A 19,620-nucleotide genomic window follows, 5' to 3' on the forward strand; every position below is an offset into this window, starting at 1 on the left:
CCCTCTTACCCTCTCCCAGGAACGCTGCTAACGCTGCCCCAGATCGCACCCCCTAAGACTGGGCCAACTACACCGCCCGCAATCCGCTTCCTACAACAGAGCTTTTCGCCGGCTGGCAGGAGGCTCCGAATCACAGCAGACACGTGCTTTTTATTAGAGTCGAAGGGATGGGGAAAAGGCCCTGTCCCCTCTAACAGAAAAGGGTTTTATACATACATCTTTTTAAGCGGCTTAAGAATTACTTTTATATAAAATGGAGTGAGGGTTTCAAATTGCAGCTTCAGAGTGACGTGTGGAAGATCCAAGTTCCGAGGCAATACAAGAGAGCTGGAGATAACTTTGGCGTTGGCCAAGCATCACACTGTGAGGTGCTACCGTGCTTCTTAGATCTAGTTTAAATCTTGTGTGTGGGACATATCCCATTTATAGAGTTTGACATATAAATATTACACATCATTACTAATGGGATTCTAGTTCATCAGCTAGATGCCTTGTTACTGTGATTTTTGATTGAGAACAGCATCATGAAACCACTTTTGCTGTAAAACAGGAGTGTTTACTTCACAAAAACCATAGGCACATCTGAAGGTTACAGGAAGATTATCCCCCCTAAGATCCAGGAGAGTGCTTACACAGCCACTCAAATCCATTAACAGTAAGCAGTGGAGTGCTGTGAATGTCCCAGCTGTGAACCAAGGACTGTAAAATATAAACATTTTGGAGAACAGGCAAGGCAGACCTTTTCCTCCAACACTCAAGGAAGCCATTACAGCAAGAACCATCAATGCACTTGTCATGCACTGGGCAGCAAGACTGCCCTGTTTTGAAGGCAAACAAAGACACGTGGGTTTTGAGCAGTTCTACATCCTGCTGAATGGACACAATGGTCGACACGAAGGCCTGCACATATTAGGAGCAATAAAAATTATTTGGGACCTACACAGGATCTTCCCCCAGGTTAGACCTGGGCTACGAAGTGGGCAAGCATACAGAAACTTTTTCTGCTGCTTTTTTGTTTATTCTGCCCAACAGGAGGCAAAAAACCCTCACAAGAAAAAAAGTTAAGGAAAACAATAATACCTTTTCATTCAGGAGCAGATTATGGGGGGACAAAAATAAAATAATGCTGTTTCTCACAGCTTTTAAGGGATTGTGCCAGTTCAGGTTTAATTTCACTTTGTCTAGATTTAGTTACCTAGTACCTGCAATAATCAAACACCAGTATTTAACCTGATGCTAACCTCAAATGAACTCTAGCATTACTGTTCCCCACAGTCACATCAACGATAAAACAACACACAGGGTGTTGGCAGCTCAGAGCTATTGCTACACTACAGGATCAACGAGCTTGTACATGTTCTACACTAGGTGCACGTTAGGTCAGGGACAACACAATCACAAAACTAGAAATCTCAAATCAGTCAGTTTGGTTAGTTTAAATGTATTACAACTCTGCAATAAAGTCATCCAGATTTTTCTAAAATTTCTTTTAAAAATACAATTCAACACCTACTTCACTGGTAATGCAGGGAGAGTTCAAAATGCAGATGAAATCTATTAACATCCAAAATGTATCAGGAGATACAACTGACAATTATAAATTAAATCCCATGAGAGCACTTACAAAAGGCAAAGCACATCACACTTATTTAACATCTAATCTAACCTTAAAAAAGTAGTATCAGAGAAATATTTCAGTAGGGAAATCAAAGAATAATCAAATGGCAATGCATATCCTTTTTATTTTTTTCCAAGTACATGCATTAAAAGAAAACATACTACAGCTGATGTTATTTGTATTGTATGCTATAATACCTGAATGGTATCAATTATGTGAACCAGTACTAACCAAATTCTTTATATCAGCTGCTCCACCAACCTTGGGACAGCAAGTCTTTGTCCAAAAGGAACACACAGCACTCCACATGCTTGTTCTCTTTTAGCTGGTTCTAAACCAAGCAGCTTTGTACAGCACCAATCTCTTCTATAACGTGTCACTCCAAGTCCAAAGAAGAGTAGGAGAGCGAAAAGGAACCTCACTGACCTTTTCTGTTTAGCATCTTTCTCCTAAATTAACACATTAGAAAGAAGAAATAACACATTATTTGTTGCACTGTACTTACCTGTTATGGCACATCCTCACCATTCTTTTGTAAGGTTTTCTAAAAGCACACCTGCTCATGCAGAAAGCCTGTGTCCAACTCTCATTTTCTATGTGAAGGACCATGGGACAAGTACAATACTAAGACTTAGCAGGCAGAGATGGCTCTTTCTAAAAGAGTGCACTTATAAAACAATGTAAATTTTTACTGACTAGTCTCATTTGATAGGAGACAGCATTTTTAGAAATTTTGGGGGAAGGAAGGGCAACACAGTAGCACATTCACTACTACAGAATTTGAAGAATCTCTGAACTGCTATCAAGGCGCTTAAAATCCTACATTTTCAGGACTGATTTTCTATATGGAAAAAGCTCCTCTAATCTGGTAGTAACACGACTGTGCAAAATATAACATTCACAGCATTGGAAAAGGTTTTGTGTAATCATGTTACAGCTATTAACCCTTTCCTCTTTATCTGATCCCTGAGTGCAATGTCTTAGATCTACCAAAACAGAACCTCATCTGGTCTGAATCAGCCAAGTGGTCCTCAACCTTTGCAGAGGAAGGGGAGATAAGTCCAATCACAGACACATAAGGGGAGCATTAGCAAAGAAAAGTTCCAATTTTTCAGAAGAAGATTTTCTTCAAAACCTTCTGAGATAGCAATAAGCATCTTGATTAGTTGGTCTATAGCTATACAACGGGTGGGTTGTGCTTTTTTAATTTACTTTTTCTAAATGTTGTTTACATTTTCAAAATGTCTTCACTTTTTCAACTTAAAAGCAGTAACTGCAGGTATTAAAATATAAAAAAAATAAGCGAATGTTTTGGGGGAGTTTTGCTTCTTTTTTAGTTTCTAGAGCTTTTAAGTTCATTAGACTTCTCTATTCTGTGGCAACTTTATCTATTTTTTCAGTATAGACTTAAAATATTTAAGCCTTTTAAAGATCCCCTCTGATAATTTCAAATACTATAACACAGCTAGCAAATTATTTCAAGCAGAAACTGCTTTAAGAGTTTGCTTGTATTCACAACTGAGGAACATTCAGACTCCATCTGCTCCATCTGTTAATACAGAGAAGTAGCTCTTTAAGACAAATCTTAGACAAGGGAAGTCTATCTTCTCCTCACAAGCTAAACCTCCCACTTAGATGCCTGAAGCAAGTTCACTACACCTCAGCAAACTGGCTGGAAGTTTTAAGTTTTACTAGTTTTGCAGATAAAAAAAAAGGAGGCAAGGGGTTGCTCTTTTCTAGTAATTGGTCCTAAAAGAAAAACATTAACTACTAGTTCACTTTGTGGATGTCCATTAAATTATAAAAGTACTTTGTTTAAATCAACTTTAATCAGCTACATCAAAGGTACCTGTTCAGCTCAAAGAGAATTAATAAAATCTGTTATCCCAAAGGCAAACGTGATGAGAGTGGCAAGCAATGAAAAGGGAGGAAAAAAAAAAAAAGGAAGGGGGAATGGGCCAGGAAAGGAGGGAATCTGTTCTACAGCTATTAATCTTCAAAGAATCACATTTTCAATTTAACCAACAGACATTCTGAAAACTTCTTGAGTCACGTTCTTCACTTATACCACTGCTCTCATACTGTATTTGATAAGGTTTAATACACTACATTGTCTTGTTTTGGGGAGGTTTTACTATGTTAGTTATAGGCATTTTTTTTCTCCTCACAATTACCTTATCAGGGATGCCAGGCCTGAAAGTAAATAGAAACTGATGATTACTCAAAATGTTTTTCAAAAACTATAAACTGGCAGATTACTTGTGTAATACTGCACCTTTATTGTTCCTAGCTATTCTTAGACTCTTGATTTGCCACAACATATTCACACAGAGCACTGCATCTACCACACATTCCCATCCATTCATGAAATTCCTCACTCTACTCCACACCAGCTTTTGGACATTGCAGCCTGTGGAGACAAATGGCCTTTCATTGCTTTAAGCTGCTTGAAGAGGGAAGTCTGCCTTTACCACACACAGACCCCATTCCCTCTCTTCCCAGATAATCCCACATTTTCTCTAGAGTGCCCTGCACTATGTAGAGCACTGATCACCCTTAAATATTAAAATAAATAGGGTGTGTAACCCCTGACCTGAAAATGGTTTCTTTAACAAATCTCTTAAGTGGTGTTTATGCCAAACATTCATCAACTTCAAAGGCTTTCCAATAACACAAAACACCCAGAGAAGGGTGCAGCAATACAGGGTGAGAAGACTTTGGCTCTTCAGTGTCCTAGAATAACTCTATGAGAAAATATCTTAATTTCTTTTATCTTTCAAAATTATTGCAAATTCCAAGAAAACAAGTCAAAATAAAATTAACCCAGAATATGAAAACCAGCCTCCAATCATACCTGGGATTCTTTCACCAAAATAGCAAAACCTAAATTGGCAAGTGAATTTATTTTCTTTTCAGTAACTAGAAATTATTGTTCTTCTGTATTATAGTATGCATACATTACCATACAAGACATTTTCAGGGAGCCTCTAGAGTGCCTGTTTGACAGCACATAAAAGCTCAACCTCCTTCAGGTAAGTATGGAAAAACTCTTTAGTACTTGCCCAAATACCGATGGAAATTTATTTCACAATGATTGAAAATGGAAAGCTTTTACGTTTTCCCTAGTACAGAAATAATTTCTAAAGTTAAGATTTCTAATAAATAAAATCACATTTAAGATGTAAAATAAATCACATTTTAGATGTTCATAATAAATATCAATGGCTTATATTTCTTAACACAAGGAGTAAGTGTTCAGTATTTGTTTATAAAATTTAAGAGACACAGGCCTTGTACATTTGGCTTCATTAACATCTTACAGTTTGCCTTCAGTCATATCCATCAACCAAATAGCACCTCTACATAAAAGATGCATCCAAATGATTTCAATGAAGTGCAGTATACTCCGTTAGAGAGAACATGTTTTAATTAACAGTTCTAATACCAGTTACAGTGTACAGTACTTTTACCAATTTACTGTGTTGTAATTATACAAGATAGGACAAAAAGACCAAATCATACAGCCCCTACCAAAGTACAGACCCCAGTAAAGTTTTACCTGAAGAGTAGCTGGGAAATTTGGCTTATAATATGCAATTCAACATGTTTGCTCAAAAGTGGGCAACATATTTCACCAAGAATTCAGACTTCTGACAGCACAAAACTGCAGTCCAATTTAAATATACAATTTTGAGATTAAGAACACATTAAGGATTTAGATACCCATTGAAACAAACTGATCTGCAAGCAAGGTATTTTCTTATGATGCTTTCACGGGTTTGATAGACATCGTCTCCCCTGGTAGAAAGTCTAACATTACAAAAAATAAACATTATTGGACAGTTTCAAATTGTAGTTTATGAGGATAGGACATTCATATTTAGAACACTGACAGTCCAATTTCTCCATTTTAATAGAATACTGTGAAAACTCCCCCATCAGACTGAGCTACTATTATTCCGCCTCAAGTACATGCATGGCAACAACAATCCCAGCATCAAATCACATCAGGTAGTGAAGAAGTTCCACTGCAAAATCATATCAGCTTTCAAAACAGCTGGGAAGTTACAAAAGACAGGAGTTCAACATACACAGTATAATATGGGAGGGCACATACACTTGAAGTTTCCTCTAGCTTCTGGGCTCCTTAAGAACTGCCAACTACAATATAAACATAGACTCCTGAAGAAAAAAGTGAGGAGGATTCTTCCCAGAATACAGAAATTCAAAGTAAGTCAAAACATTTACTTATGTTGACTTTGGTAACACAGCTCTTTGTAGATAACACAAGCAGCAAAATAACAATATGAAAAAGAATCTTGTTATGGTAGCTGAATGTTTGAACAAAGTTAACACATAAAAAGCATTTCTAGAAAAACATCTGAAAGCATCATGACAGTGACAGTTGAAGTTGACTTAGATTAGAGTTTTTAAGTACTAGAATGTGACCACAAACTGTAAGCACAGTCCACCAAGTTGAAAAAAGTGTTATGAAGCTAACACAGAAGAAAGCTAGGGCAGATCTCATTTTAACATCTCAGAAATACTTTTTTAAACCATTTCTTGCAGAAGGAAAAAATATGTGAAATCAGCACACAGTCAATTAGAACTTAAGACATCAACAAATCTACAAACAGAACATGAAAATAATGAAGGAAGAATTAGAAGCTTGTGCAAGAACTTTGGAAACACACCAATACTCAGGGAATTATTTAGACAACAGGGGAATGAAAATAAACCTAAAAACTAGGAGGAATAACATATAGTTTGCTTACCAAGACTGCAATTCAGTAGAATTGCAAAATCAGCTAATGCAATTTGGGAATGACTCCAAGCTAGAACATAATGTTGTCTCAAGAGAATTTTGGCACAACTACAGTAAGAATATTATGGTCTCTTCTGTGAATTAAATTAACTGAAAGACAAATTGGCAGATCTTTAGAAGAGAGTGACTGAAAGAAATCACTAATTAAACTTCAAAGTTAATAAAAAATGCCCTCTTAACTGCACAGATGGAATATTTAAGACTGTTTCATTACCATTTAGGAAAAAAACTCCTTTCCAATTTTACATATTAAGAGATGTTTAATAATCCAGATAAACTGAATTAGAAAAGAAGCAGCTTCCTAAAAATTAAGTGCAACGTTATAAAAAAAAAAAAAAAAAAAAAGCACTGAAAACTGGTAACACAGACTAGGTAAACAGTTCAGATTCTGGCAGCAGCAATGTTAAAGGAGAGATATAAAGGTGCAATTCCTCATATATGTATTTGTACTGGCAGATATCTGATATAAATCCACATACACTGTAAGAAGACCCCTGGGAGAGGAAAAGTACCTTAAATGCACAGTGCTGACGTGACAGATACATCCAAAATAGAAATATTCTTTGACTGAAAGCATATTACAGGATAGAACATTGTTATGCAGCAAATTATGCAGTAAAAAGTGTAGTGCATTGTTTAAACATTCCTAGTGTGCTGACAGCCTCTGAATTCTACAGAACAGCTGTTCCCAGCAGTAAATTATGGCTCTTAACTGAAAAAAGCTACTAAATGTGCATCAACTCCTGTAAACCAGTGCATTCTACAATTTTAAGGTTTTGAAAGAAGAAACATTCTGCATCTTGTAAATTTACTCTTTTTTTTTCCAGGATAGATCTTCATATTCCTAGACTATACTGATCTGGGGAAATGTAGGAGGACAGATTTGAAAATCAAATGCTTTGTTCCTATTCAGGAAAAAAAAAATAATCAAGTCGTAACATGTAATAAGAGAAAGTATTACATAGTATCATCTAAAAGTCTCACTTTAAAGTTTAGGTAAGTTATATCCCAATTGCACTTACATTCCTAGTAAAAAATAATTCAAATAAGTGTGTGTTACAGATGAGAGCTCAACAATACACAGAACTATGCAGCTGCACTATTTTCTGTTATTTACTCCAAAGCACAGAGAAAAAAAATCAAAAAGATATTTTGTATTTGTTTATGTGAAATACATAAACAAATGAAAACTACTACAACTAAAGCATCAAATGAACATTCAGTATGAAAACAAGAATTTTTTAATGAAACTCAAATTAATCCTATGCACTTCTTCAGAATTCTGTTTTAAGTCAACAATTGCAATGAACTTAAAAGAAAAAAGACAATAAGCAACAAACAACACTCTAATAAGGAATGAGTCCTTTAGAATTTCCACAGTATTTATCTATATGAACATTTTAAATTTGAGGTGGTTTTAATATAGGAAATACCTTTGCTGACTTCTAGCCATTATAGAACAACCCTCTTCATCTGTTAAACAATTAACATATAATTCTTAAAGCTTTATTCTTGGTAGCATTTATTCTACCATCATATGGCCACTATGTTACATGTTCTGTACTTTATGCCCACTGTGTTTTATGTTGTGTTCTTTATGCATTCATTACATAGAAGAAATGTTTTCAATGAGTATTAAGAACAAATCACATTTCAAGTAAAACTAAACTGGTTACATCTATGTTTCTCGCTTAAATTTAGTTTTTTTATTACTTGTACAAATAGTTTGAAATTCTGCAATCAAAAAAAAAAATCAGACATCTTAAAACAGTTACATTCTGTCATTGTTACCTAGTTCCCTCATTGACATCCTTCCCATCACTGGGTGATAAATGCTAAAAAGATTATAATTTCTTGTATGTGTGTATTATTTAATCTTCATTGTAGGTATAAATTTGCAACACAGTAGTAACACTGCAGGTATAGAAATAATGTTTCCTATCAGGCATATGAAAAGATTTAACACTACCACAGTCGATGCTGGTGTATTTATATAGAAGGCTTCTCACAGATCAGTTCAGTCTATGGGAGGTAGATGTTTATCTATGAACTGTTTTACATCCATCATCTCCTGTTTAAAGAAAAAAGTATGTATTAGTTGAAGTCCTCCACTACTACACAATCAGCTACACTAAATCATGCTATTACATCTGAGTTATAATTAGAAGCTGGGCTAGGAATATTGAGCAATTAGTTACTTGATTACCACACAAGTCAAGGCTGATAACTTCATAGCACTATGCACTCAGAAAGAGCTAAAATACAAGGGAAAAAAGCAAAGACTACCTTTTCTGTCCCTCTGAAGTTGAACAGGCAAGCTATGTATTAATCAAGCGATCTTGATAGCACCAGGCTGACTATGTATTGGGTTTCAATGCAGCTAAGGCCACAGCTTCCTGTATGCTTTAAACTTTTAAAAGTTAGCAGCAGCATGAAAAGCCAGCAACTCCTCCTCCTAACCGTTCAGTTTCATTTTCAGCATGCTTCCTTCTTTAAGGAAAAGCAATAGGGCAAGCTAGACTGAGAAAGTAATCCATGGTAATCTTTTTTTTAATTAAGTCATTGTCCTAAGAAAGAATACATTACTAAAATATTTGTGTAACTACTCACAATATTACAGTCTAATTGCACGACTACTCTATAAATGTTACAAAGAGGTTGTTTGAAGCTACAGTTCCCACAAGGTGCAACAATCTAAATTAACAATGTTACTGCTGCTGACAAATGGCAAATCTTTTCTTCGCCTTCTCTTTGATTTCTTGCTCCTATCACTTTGTGTGAGTTCTGACGCTACAGCCCCCTACAGGCTGCAGCCTTTGCCATTTTAGCAAACTGAGATGGTTCAAGGAACTTTCTGATTTGCCCCTGAGCTGATACAAGGAGGAAGCGAGAGCCAGGAGGTCACAAGCAGAGGGAGTCCACCCCTTTCTGGCAGCAGGAAGTTATTACATCAGCTCAGCTGGCTGCTGAGCCAGAACCATAAATACAGGTTCTGAGGCTGCCTCTTCCATAGTGTCAGCCCCCCCTCCACAGAACTACCAGGATTCTTCTCTCTAAAATACCATCTTGGATTTACACTATGAGAATTTGTCTTTTAATTTTAATTAGGTTTTTTCTAACTAAGCAAATAATAAAATTTTGGGGAAGAGAATATTTTATAGACCGAGTTGCCTAGTCCCTAAAATACAATCTTATGAGGAAGTTCTCACTAGTTATATCAACTTTTGCTCTGAATGCTTTTTTAGCCCAGAATTCAGTTACTCATCAAAATAAGTAGCACGAAACACTTATTAATTAAAAAAAGAAACTAAACCAAAATCAACTGAACTGACAAAAACTAACCCCCTTAAAAAAAAAAAAAAAAACAACAACACCCATAAATATCAGTTTTGAGGGAAAAGAATTAACTATACCCAGTTAAAACATGGTGTAATTAAGAAAATTACCTCAAGAGATGAACTATGCATCATGCCAGAGTAAGTCTTGAAGGTCACATTGGCTGGATTTATCATGGTCTTCAGCTTCTCAACAGTGAGGGAACCAAACATGACAGGAACCAGAGGGTCACAGTCCCCGTGGCACTGAAGAACAGGAATATCCTTGTTGACACCACTGATAGGGCCCTGGAAGGGGTGGGATTAGAGAGGAGAAGAGAAGAAAGAGACACAAAGTGGAGACAAGGCTAACACCTTTGAAATAAAATAACCCCATAGCACCCCATTCACCCCGTGGCATGACAAGCAAATTGAATTCTGAGGGGAGATAGTACAATGTATAGTCTGCAAGCAGCTCCTTATAAAGTAAGCTCTGTACCTGACAACACATTAAGCTCAAAGACCTGCAAATAAAATTTTGGCAATCTGGCCAAGTAAAAAACCCAACTCTTCGCTCAAACACCCAGTCTCTAATGAGATAGTGCCTTGCAGATGGAACGAATGGCTGACAGAAAATTAACCTTCAAAGAAAATTTGTTATATCCTTTAAATTTTCTAGTAGTGTCATTTCAAGAAAAAATAGCTGAGTTTAAAAAAATATTTGAGTGTAACACTTGAATGTTTCTTTGTTTTCCTTACTTAACAAAATCTAAAATTTTAGGGCCCTATTTTAAAAACTTCCAAATTATCAAACAACAGTCATCATCTGGTAAAAACAATGAGCACTAATTCTTGCACAAGATTCAGTCTTTAGATATATTCATTCACAAAGTGCAAATCATCATAGGAAAGAGACAAATACCTGAGGAAAAGAGGCCCGTAGAGGAAGCCAACAGCTGAGGGCTATGACACCTGCTAATTTTTGATGTGTTGTAAGAGCTGTATACAGCGATAAAGCACCTCCCTAAAATAAAGAGATAAAAGTATGAGAATAATGACAGTCAAGTTCTTTGTAATGTTGGCTCAAAATATCTGATTTCTCCTTTAAAAGGCTTCTCCTATTGCAATCTATTCTTCTTTAGAGCCAACAACTAAAACCAGTATGTTATGTACAAGATTTGTTTTGCTTTTTCTCCTCCCCTCCAAGTCTGTGTGGTCAAATTCAGATGTAACCCAGCAAATTCACTATAACTAACAGTAGTCAACAAACCTTGAAAGTATTATCACTACTTTAATATTTAATTTATTTGCATGCAGACTGGGGGAGTTGATGTATGGACCAATTAATCTACTAACCTACCTACCACAGATGCCTCACTAGTTTGAAGGAAAAGATTTCCCAAATAAATCCAGACCACCAAATATCTACCAAATTCAATTAAAATGCTACCAAAAATTTCAAGTAAAACTATGTAGGTTATGTGCATAAAAATTTTAAACAGACTATTTATTTTACTACCTTTTTTACACATACATGTTCATGTTCCAGTGAACAGTAATTATTTGCATAAAGCCGAAAAAACTTCATTTGTTAAAGCAAAGGAAAATTGACACCTAAAAATTTTAGAGGCATCTAACATCAGCTGATTTCAATTTAAGTGTCTGTCTTTCCCAAGTTAATAAGTCTGGTAACTTCCCTAGAAAAAAGACAATGGCTCTTTCCAACCATAGCTTACCTGAGAAAAGCCTCCCAGAATAATTCTATTAGAAGGAATTCCGTTTTTTACTTCTTGATCTATCAGTGCTTTAACTGCAACATAAATAAAGGCCAGTTGTTAAAATCCACTCCATCCTCTACAAAGTCCAGAAGAGGAAAGATACCTTCTTCCTGGAATCAAGCGAAAGGTACTGGAAGGAAAATCTAGGCTGCTATACATTAAAAGTACCAGAAGATCTAAAGCACAGTCAGAAAGTTCAGTGCCACTGTATCGTTTTAAAGAGGAAAACAAGCAAGTAGGTCTCACAAAAGCACCAGTGCTGGAAAGATGGTAACCTTTTCCAAGTAAAAGCAACAAAACTGGATACTTATACCACTCTGACGTGCTGCACCACCCAAAAGCTCTTAAAAAACCCCTACATTTGTTCCCATATTTCAGAGTAGGAAGTGTTTATATTGGTGAATTACTCTACTTACCAATAAAGTTAAAAAACAAAACATAAACAATCTAGCTAAACTTTGGTCAGTGATAATATCATATACACCTATTCTTTTCCCTAAAAAAATATTGTCTTTAGAAAACCTGTTTCAGGTTGATAGTTCATTTTCAAGAATACCTGGAAGTACTTTTAAGACATAAAAAATACTAAGTATACCGTTCTCTGCTGCCTGCTTGATCCCAGCTTCATCTTCCTGTGAATCTGGAGAAAGTCCAATGATATCAAACCTTACAAAAACATCAACAAGAGCTTTACTCATTAGAGCATCCATTCCACTTCCTTAATACACAAATAATGACATTTGGATGTTTTCCAGACAAGAATGTTAGCTGTCATATTGCTGAGTACCAGCTACCCATAGATCCCAAGAAACAGTGCACAATCTGTGAATGTGGCTTAAAAGACTATATCTAGTCAACAAGGCTTTTCTGAGTTTTGACATCTTCTATGATTTACTGCAGATTAAGCAGCACAGTTTTGATATTTGCTCAAAAAATACTAGCAGGAATTTAGCTGCATGTACAAATTAAAATATGGTTTGAAGAAATACGAGAAAAACAAACACAAGTTACATAAAGGGCAGGGGGAAGCCCAAAATCCAATAAAACTGAAGACTAGTTTAAGATCACTGAAATCTACCATATTTTTCTTTTTCCCTATTCAAAATGGATATTCTAAAGAACACTTTCTACATATCCTACCAGCCCACTAAATATTATTCACTAGTAGCAATAATATTTCCACTCCAATCTCTACTTCTACCGACTATGAATTCAGACACAATGCATACTACAGAACATACCCATAAAATAAAATGGGGTTTTGTTCTAAAATATACAGATTAGTCCTGAGGAATAATCACTACCACAGATACAAAAGGCTAATTAGAGTGTACTCATGACAGCCCTTTTATAAGATCAGAACTAAAGCAAAAAGGGTTTTACACTTGCATGCGATTAAAACCAGATACTCAGGTTGTTCATGATTTTAAATTAAGAACAATGAGTTCATAGCCCCAGATATAATTTGATTAGAACTGTCTGCATTTGAACAAATACTTACCATGATGGCATAGACATGTTCATGTTCAAAGAAACAGGCATAACTGGCCTAGAAATGAGAATGAACATTCCTGATGTAAGATATATACTGAAATACAATAATGCAGATGCAGTAACATCATGAAATTACATCTCCTCTAACTCTGTCTTACTTTTAAGCAGTAATTAACATCAGCTGCTTTGCAGCATCTGTTGAAGAAACTATCTTGAAACCTGCCAGCCCAAACACATTTAATATTCAGGGTTGAATTACCACTCTCTATGGAGAACAAGCAAAATGTTAATGGTCTGCTTTAAATGTGTGCATACATCTCATATACGTATTTTAAATATACATCTATTATTTACTTATTTGAAATTAAGAGTTATTTATCACAGTCCCATTCATGTGTTCAGTGGATTAAGGCACCTTATACAGCAGCATCACCAAGAAGCAGCCAAAAGCAGCACGTGGTGGAGCCTGGCCACACGTGCTTCTGTCAACAGCTGAATCTGCTTAGCAGTGCCTGTCCTTCTCTGCTGGACCCCACCCCTGTGCTGCTGCTTCTCAGCCACAGCAAGACAGCTTCAATGGATCATGCTATGGATCAAAGCTGGCTTCAGTTTTAATCTACAGGAACTGAGCTGCCTAAATTCTGCAGGGAAGGACTGAAAAGACAAAAGGCAAGCAAAGAAAACAGTAGCTATTGCTAAGCTCCTGTTGAATGGTTCAGCAAAGCCTGGCCATGTGGTAAAACAAATGAATAAATCACAGCTCAGTAATACACCAAAACATTGCTTCCTTCTCTCCCTGTCATCGCTGCTCCACGTCTGCCAAGACCACTGGACCAAGAGACAATCTGAATTTTGTGTTAAAATAAATTAAGATTATACTTTATTAGTTTTTCTACCATCAAGTCAATAGTAGATAGATCTTACTGCCTTATTTACTGATGCCTGACCATGCTTAGAAGTATTTCAGTTCTCAAATTGCACACAAAGACAGCTGAAATTGCATTATTTGCTGAAAATATCAATATTCTGTCAATCTTTAAATTTCTTTGTAACCTACAGCAAGTTTCAATCTACTATATACCCTGACAAGTTTAAATACATGCAGCTAATGCAAATTATGTGTAATGGTAAGTAAAACAATAATTTAAAAAAAAAATTAGTCCTTGATAAAACCGTTTTTCACAAAGGACTGTTGCGGGGAAAAAAGAAACCAACAAACAACTCAATCCACTGAAAAAAGAAGTCAAAATAATATAACTTTGTACCTAAAACTTTCCAAATATGTTTTCATTCTGAACAAGTACCAGAACCATATTACAAATAAAAATGCAGTTTTGCCTCAAAGTAAATCACACAGAATTTCCTGAAAGAAAAAAATTTTAAAAAAATAGCATCAACACTACCTTAAAATGGACTTTTATACAAAAAAATGATATGCAGAGATAGCCAGCTACCATCTCACTTCTGAGATGCCTCTCTGACATCTGTGCAAGCATCTTGACAGATGATGTCTCTACAGTAAAAGGTAAAATGAGAAAGTTACAAACTTACGCATGTGGGCAAATGTATTTCACATGGGGGCTTTTGATACCAGCAAGCGCTTCTGACCATCCGTGCCTGGTAACAAAAACATATTCAGCTGCATTCATGTTTTGGCTTAGCGCTTATTTCCAAGTTGGTGCATCAGCACAGACCAAGTATGAAACATGCTGAATTAGATCAATATAAACACACTTCTAAAAAATGTTTACATAAACCATAGTGTACTCCGAATGTAGTACTAAACTTAAAAGGTTTGTTCAGCTCTTGAATGCTTGTGGCATATATACAATCAGGAAGACTTGATCTAATTTGGCTGCCACAGTTGTGGTGCAGCTACAGAAACATCACTTTGGCTCCAGGCAAAGCCCACTCCGTATCTGTCTGGCTTTATTAATTTGTGTGCCACAACAGATGCACACAGGTATCCTGCTTCCAGGCAGCTCAGAGGCTGCTTTGCTGCTCCTGCAGAGTTAAGACAGCTCCTCTGACAGCCAACTTGGCATTCTGTGAACCACAGCTCTTGACGTGGAACAGCAGCAAACTGACACCTAAGCTAACTCCACATGGAGCCAACCCAATCAATCAGCCCTATTAACTTCAGCACAGCTTGAATGCTCCTGGATTCAGGCAGTCCTGAGCAACATCTCAGATTGCAGCAGCTTTTTAATCTCAAGCAGATACTGTATATGAATGTCCATAACAAAACAAGATCTGCACACAGCAGGTGAGTTAATGAGCTGCCTCCAAACCAGAACTCTGCAGACCGTAAGGTCAAGGCTCACTCCAGGCCGACCTTGGCCCAAATCTGAATCCATGCACAACCACTGCATGTGCCTGCACTTGGCTTTCCAGAGCACTCAATAGCACCCGAATTTCCTGATTTTTCTCATCATTTAGTATTCCTAACTCACCCACTAAATTAGATCTGGAAAATTTGATTCTAAGCAGAAAACACCTTTAACAAATTCATCAGTGATACAGTTGAACTAATCAGACCGACAGCAGACCAGTCGCAAAAACATGTTTGGTTTAGTTTTAATATTATTCTGAAAAGTCAATTGATGTATGCTACTTGAAGTTGAAGGCATTTCCAACACGCTGACCTCAGAGACATTTGAAGCACTGACTGTATCTCAGTCTATCAGTACTTTTAGATATATTATTAACAAATTGCAGGAAATATGACTTGCACAATATTTGCAGTACCACAGAAGGGTGAATAAGAATCTAAAGGAGAAATAAGACTGAGAAAAAATAGTTAGATAAGAATTTGGGGACATTTTCAAGCCAATTACAAGGACTAATTTGACAAATCTGGAAAACAACATTGTGTACCTATTAATGCAGACTCCTTAGAACAATTCTCTAGGTTGCACCTTCTGTTAGACACTTTCCAGAGTAAGAAAAATACAGCTGGTAAATGGAAGTGATCAATTTAGAGATCCATGTGAAGTGGAACAGGTCAGTTTAAACTGGGAGAAGTTATGAAATTGTTAATAGCTTTGCTTCAGACAAATTTTTGGGTCACGACTATGGCTTTTACCTAAAAAAACCCCAAACAGCAGTATGTCAAAGGCAGTCTGTCTAATCTAATCTGCAGCAGACTAGAAGAAGAAATACACTAAACCACTGCATTTCCAAAGACATGTCATGTCAAATGCAGACAGTATGCTCAGTGCATTTGCAAGATTGAGGCTGTGCATTAGCTCTGACACTTGGGAATACAACCTAGGTTAAAGAAAATGTCTTCGTTTTTTACCCCTTGCCAAAACCAACACCAAGCCAATTTGCAAGGACTCAAATTCCAAAAGCTCAAAAGATTCTGCAATCACTTGCTGAACATTTGGTGCAGGCAGTGCTGCTGCCTCAGCCACGTCCTGCCAGCAGAAGGGAAGAGGGGTAAATGCAAACAAGGTGTTGTGTCAGCACAACAAATCACAGCAAAAGCCACCACTTGTAGAATACTGCCAAGTGCATGGACTTGACTCTCTTTTAACTTACTAAATGCCCAGGTTATGCAAGTTTTAATTCTGACAGCTAACTTCCATAATTTCTTTGGAAAAAATAGCATAGCAAGTTTCAACCTAGAGGCAACATTCAAGTGCCAGGTAACACAAAAAAAAAAAAATCTTAAAAAAAAATTATGTAATTTTGGCCACAAGGGAGCACAACAAACAAAGCATTCATGCTACTTATTTTCAGTCTCTAAGTGCAAATTCCTTTGAAGTCTTCCACTAAAAAGGCATCAACACTCTCTTAACGTGTTAGTTCAATGGCATTAATGAATGCATGCTTATTTCTGGGCACACACAAGCTTCAAACAGAAACATTACACCAGACCTAGAATGCCTCCCAGAAATTCTCTACTCTTTCCATTTCTATTCAAACATGGAAATAACAGGAACAAGGCAACAGGGGATTACACGTTTTATTTGGGCGGGGGGTTTTTTTGGAGTCTGAAGATGGTATTTCAGAGACAGGAATCTGTAGACGTTAGGTGACTCCCTTGAAGTTTGCTTATACAGATCAAAGAGGTCTGGATTTTAGTGTAAGTACAACATATTGATGAAGAAACCACAGGCTAACTGTCGTTATTGTGCAGCTATTGCCAAACCAACAATCCACAAGTCTGGAATAAAAGAGAACTCTAAATTTAGACAAACACAGGAATAACCAGAAACCCACTCTCAGGAAAGCAAATTATTAGAAAACCACAGACTTCTTTTTCTACGAAGTTTGTCTCAGGAACAAAAGAGAGCTCACATGCAGACCAAATTAGGTGAGTAAAGGTTTTGAAGACCTGGCGGAAAATTTTAATTAAATAGTTGTCACCATCATTGCAGGAGACACGAAGTTTTATCTGATGTTGGCCGCCACATTCCGTAAAGGGCAAAATAAGAAGCTTAAGTAAATTTTAACTGCTTACGTGTTTAAGATATGCAGATTATATTTAAAACTATAACAGCTACTGAGTATGCAATAGATCAGAATACACACCCGGTATCTCCTAATCCGTGAAGAAAAATGACCTGAGGGAAAAAGAACAGCAACAAAAAAAGACAACAAAGGTAGAGGTTTAGGATCACTAAACAACCAAAGGCACCTCGCCCGCGAGCCCCAGGCGCCCAGCCAAGGTCAGGCACAGTTCGGAGCACGGCACCACTTTCTCCCAAGAAAACTCCGCTTCGCTCACTTCCCCTCCCCGGCCCCGCCGCCATCAGCGGCCGCTCCCCGCGGGCACCGCTGACCCTCCAGGTGCCGAGCCCGGCCCGCCTGCGGCGGGGAAGGAACGCGGAGTCCCGCCCGGGCCGGGCCGGCCGCGCCGCCATCCCCTCAGCCCGCCCGCGGCCGCGCCTCGCCCCCCGCCCGCCAACAAAGCGGGGAAAGCGGGGCGGCGGCGCTCCCGGCCCGCGCCCCCGCCCGCACTCACGGCGGCCGTCGCCTTCCTGGCGGCCGGGACGATGGCAGGGAGAGGAGCCGACATGTTGTTGCCGCACATGCACCGGGCTGCGGGGCGGCCGGCGGGACACGGGCCAGCGGCGGGGAGGCGGCGCGGGAGGGCGGCGGGAGCCGGGTGGGAGGGGCGCGGGCGGGCGGGCGCCTTGTGCTCTGCTATAAGGCCCGGGGGGAAAAGGGAACTTACGGTATTCTTAAATAGGTAAAATGTAAAAGGCTAAGTCGCGGGGAGGCAGGAAAACCAGCACAAATGCAGCAAACGGCACGGTAAGCGTGGGGCTCATCTGTCCCCATCGGGTCGGATGCCTTCACCACCGAATTAAAGCTCTCGGCTTACAGCGCACAAGTCACCGATTCTTACTCATTTTGAAACGTGTTAAGCTATTCAGGCACTCTGGTTGAATTTACTGGATCATTCCAGTCCATTCCAAATACTTGGACCGACTCTGAATATGTATGGCAAACACATTTCTATCAAAACGGAATACTTCGTTCTTTGTCTTCTATTCCATACATCTTTGTCAGATATTTACTCCCAGAAAATCAATATGCTCATTGTATTTGCCAGATGGTAAGTGGCTGGCATGGATGCTTGTTTGGCAGCTCCAACAGCAGCTGAACTCACACTATACTTCTTTCACATCTTTCACATCCTTCCCACTGCTGTGTTCCATACCAAACAGGGACAATTTCTCACAAAGCTTTTGCTCATCGACATCACCAGCATTGGCTGCATAAAATTTATTGGAGGAGCCTTTATGCCAGCTGTGTAACACTGAATACACAACCTCTCTTGCCGTGATTGTTAGGCTGCTTTGATATTTAGTACTGATGCCAGGGCATCCCTGTTATTCCTAAAATTTGATTATTTTCACAGGTAACATTTTTTAGTTGGATTTATCTCTAATTTTAGTTGGATTTATCTCTAATTAGCATGTTCTTCTGCTTTAGGTACTATACCCCATTCAAGTTTGTTAAGAAAATACAGTTTATGCATAAAAAATTCTTCTAAGATTAGGAGGTTCACATTATGTCAGGTGCTTATTAAGTATGCTGACCCTGACTCTTGCTCTAGATCATCTTTTTGGAACAAGAACAAAACTTTGCTTTCCCTCTCTACTCTGCTATTTACCATGTAAATGTCACTTCCATAAGGTGAGCTGCTGCTGAACCTCCGGCCTAAAAAGTAATAGTCTGCTAATAAACAGAATAAGATTTTAATATTTTAGTGAGTAGAACTGGAATGATCTTACTTGAATTCCCAGTTGCTGCTAGCATGGCCCCGGGGGCACTGGGGAAGCTTGAGCTCTGCATGGATTGGGCATGGGGCAGTCTGCTGGTTATAAGCAAGTGTTCAAGAAACTGACATTGAGGAATCCCAAAGGAATTGCTGAAAACATCTGAGCTGTGAACCTTTCAAAAACTGGTTCATCAGCTGTCCCTTCAGAGTGAGCTATCTATCTTAGGTATGATACTTTTCTATCTGATTTGAAATTTCTGTTTAAAGCAGTGAGAGTTTGACAAGGGAAAGTATCTTCTTTCCCCTGTCATTTTCCCTGCCCTAGAGGCTGAAATGGGCTTAGACAAGGTGGT

At 38.0% G+C, this 19,620-nt stretch overlaps 1 protein-coding gene across 2 annotated transcripts; it reads right to left on the reverse strand.

Annotated features, from left to right (window-relative positions):
* Positions 1-5,023: 5,023 nt before the first annotated feature.
* LYPLA1 (lysophospholipase 1) lies at positions 5,024-18,134 on the reverse strand. 2 transcript variants are annotated; one of them, XM_066331084.1, is made up of 9 exons: positions 18,002-18,134; positions 17,569-17,600; positions 14,581-14,646; positions 13,037-13,084; positions 12,131-12,201; positions 11,494-11,567; positions 10,680-10,781; positions 9,890-10,066; positions 5,024-8,514 (listed from the first exon to the last, which is right to left on the reverse strand). In XM_066331084.1, exons 1-9 carry the CDS (start codon positions 18,068-18,070, stop codon positions 8,461-8,463), a joined length of 693 nt encoding a protein of 230 aa, XP_066187181.1. In that variant the 5' UTR covers positions 18,071-18,134; the 3' UTR covers positions 5,024-8,460. The 2 variants fall into 2 exon arrangements, with proteins under 2 accessions (XP_066187181.1, XP_066187187.1); XM_066331090.1 differs by lacking the exons at positions 17,569-17,600; positions 18,002-18,134 and adding an exon at positions 17,675-17,743.
* Positions 18,135-19,620: the final 1,486 nt, after the last annotated feature.

The sequence above is a fragment of the Sylvia atricapilla genome, chromosome 1, assembly GCF_009819655.1.
Source record: "Sylvia atricapilla isolate bSylAtr1 chromosome 1, bSylAtr1.pri, whole genome shotgun sequence".
Lineage (NCBI taxonomy): Eukaryota > Metazoa > Chordata > Aves > Passeriformes > Sylviidae > Sylvia > Sylvia atricapilla.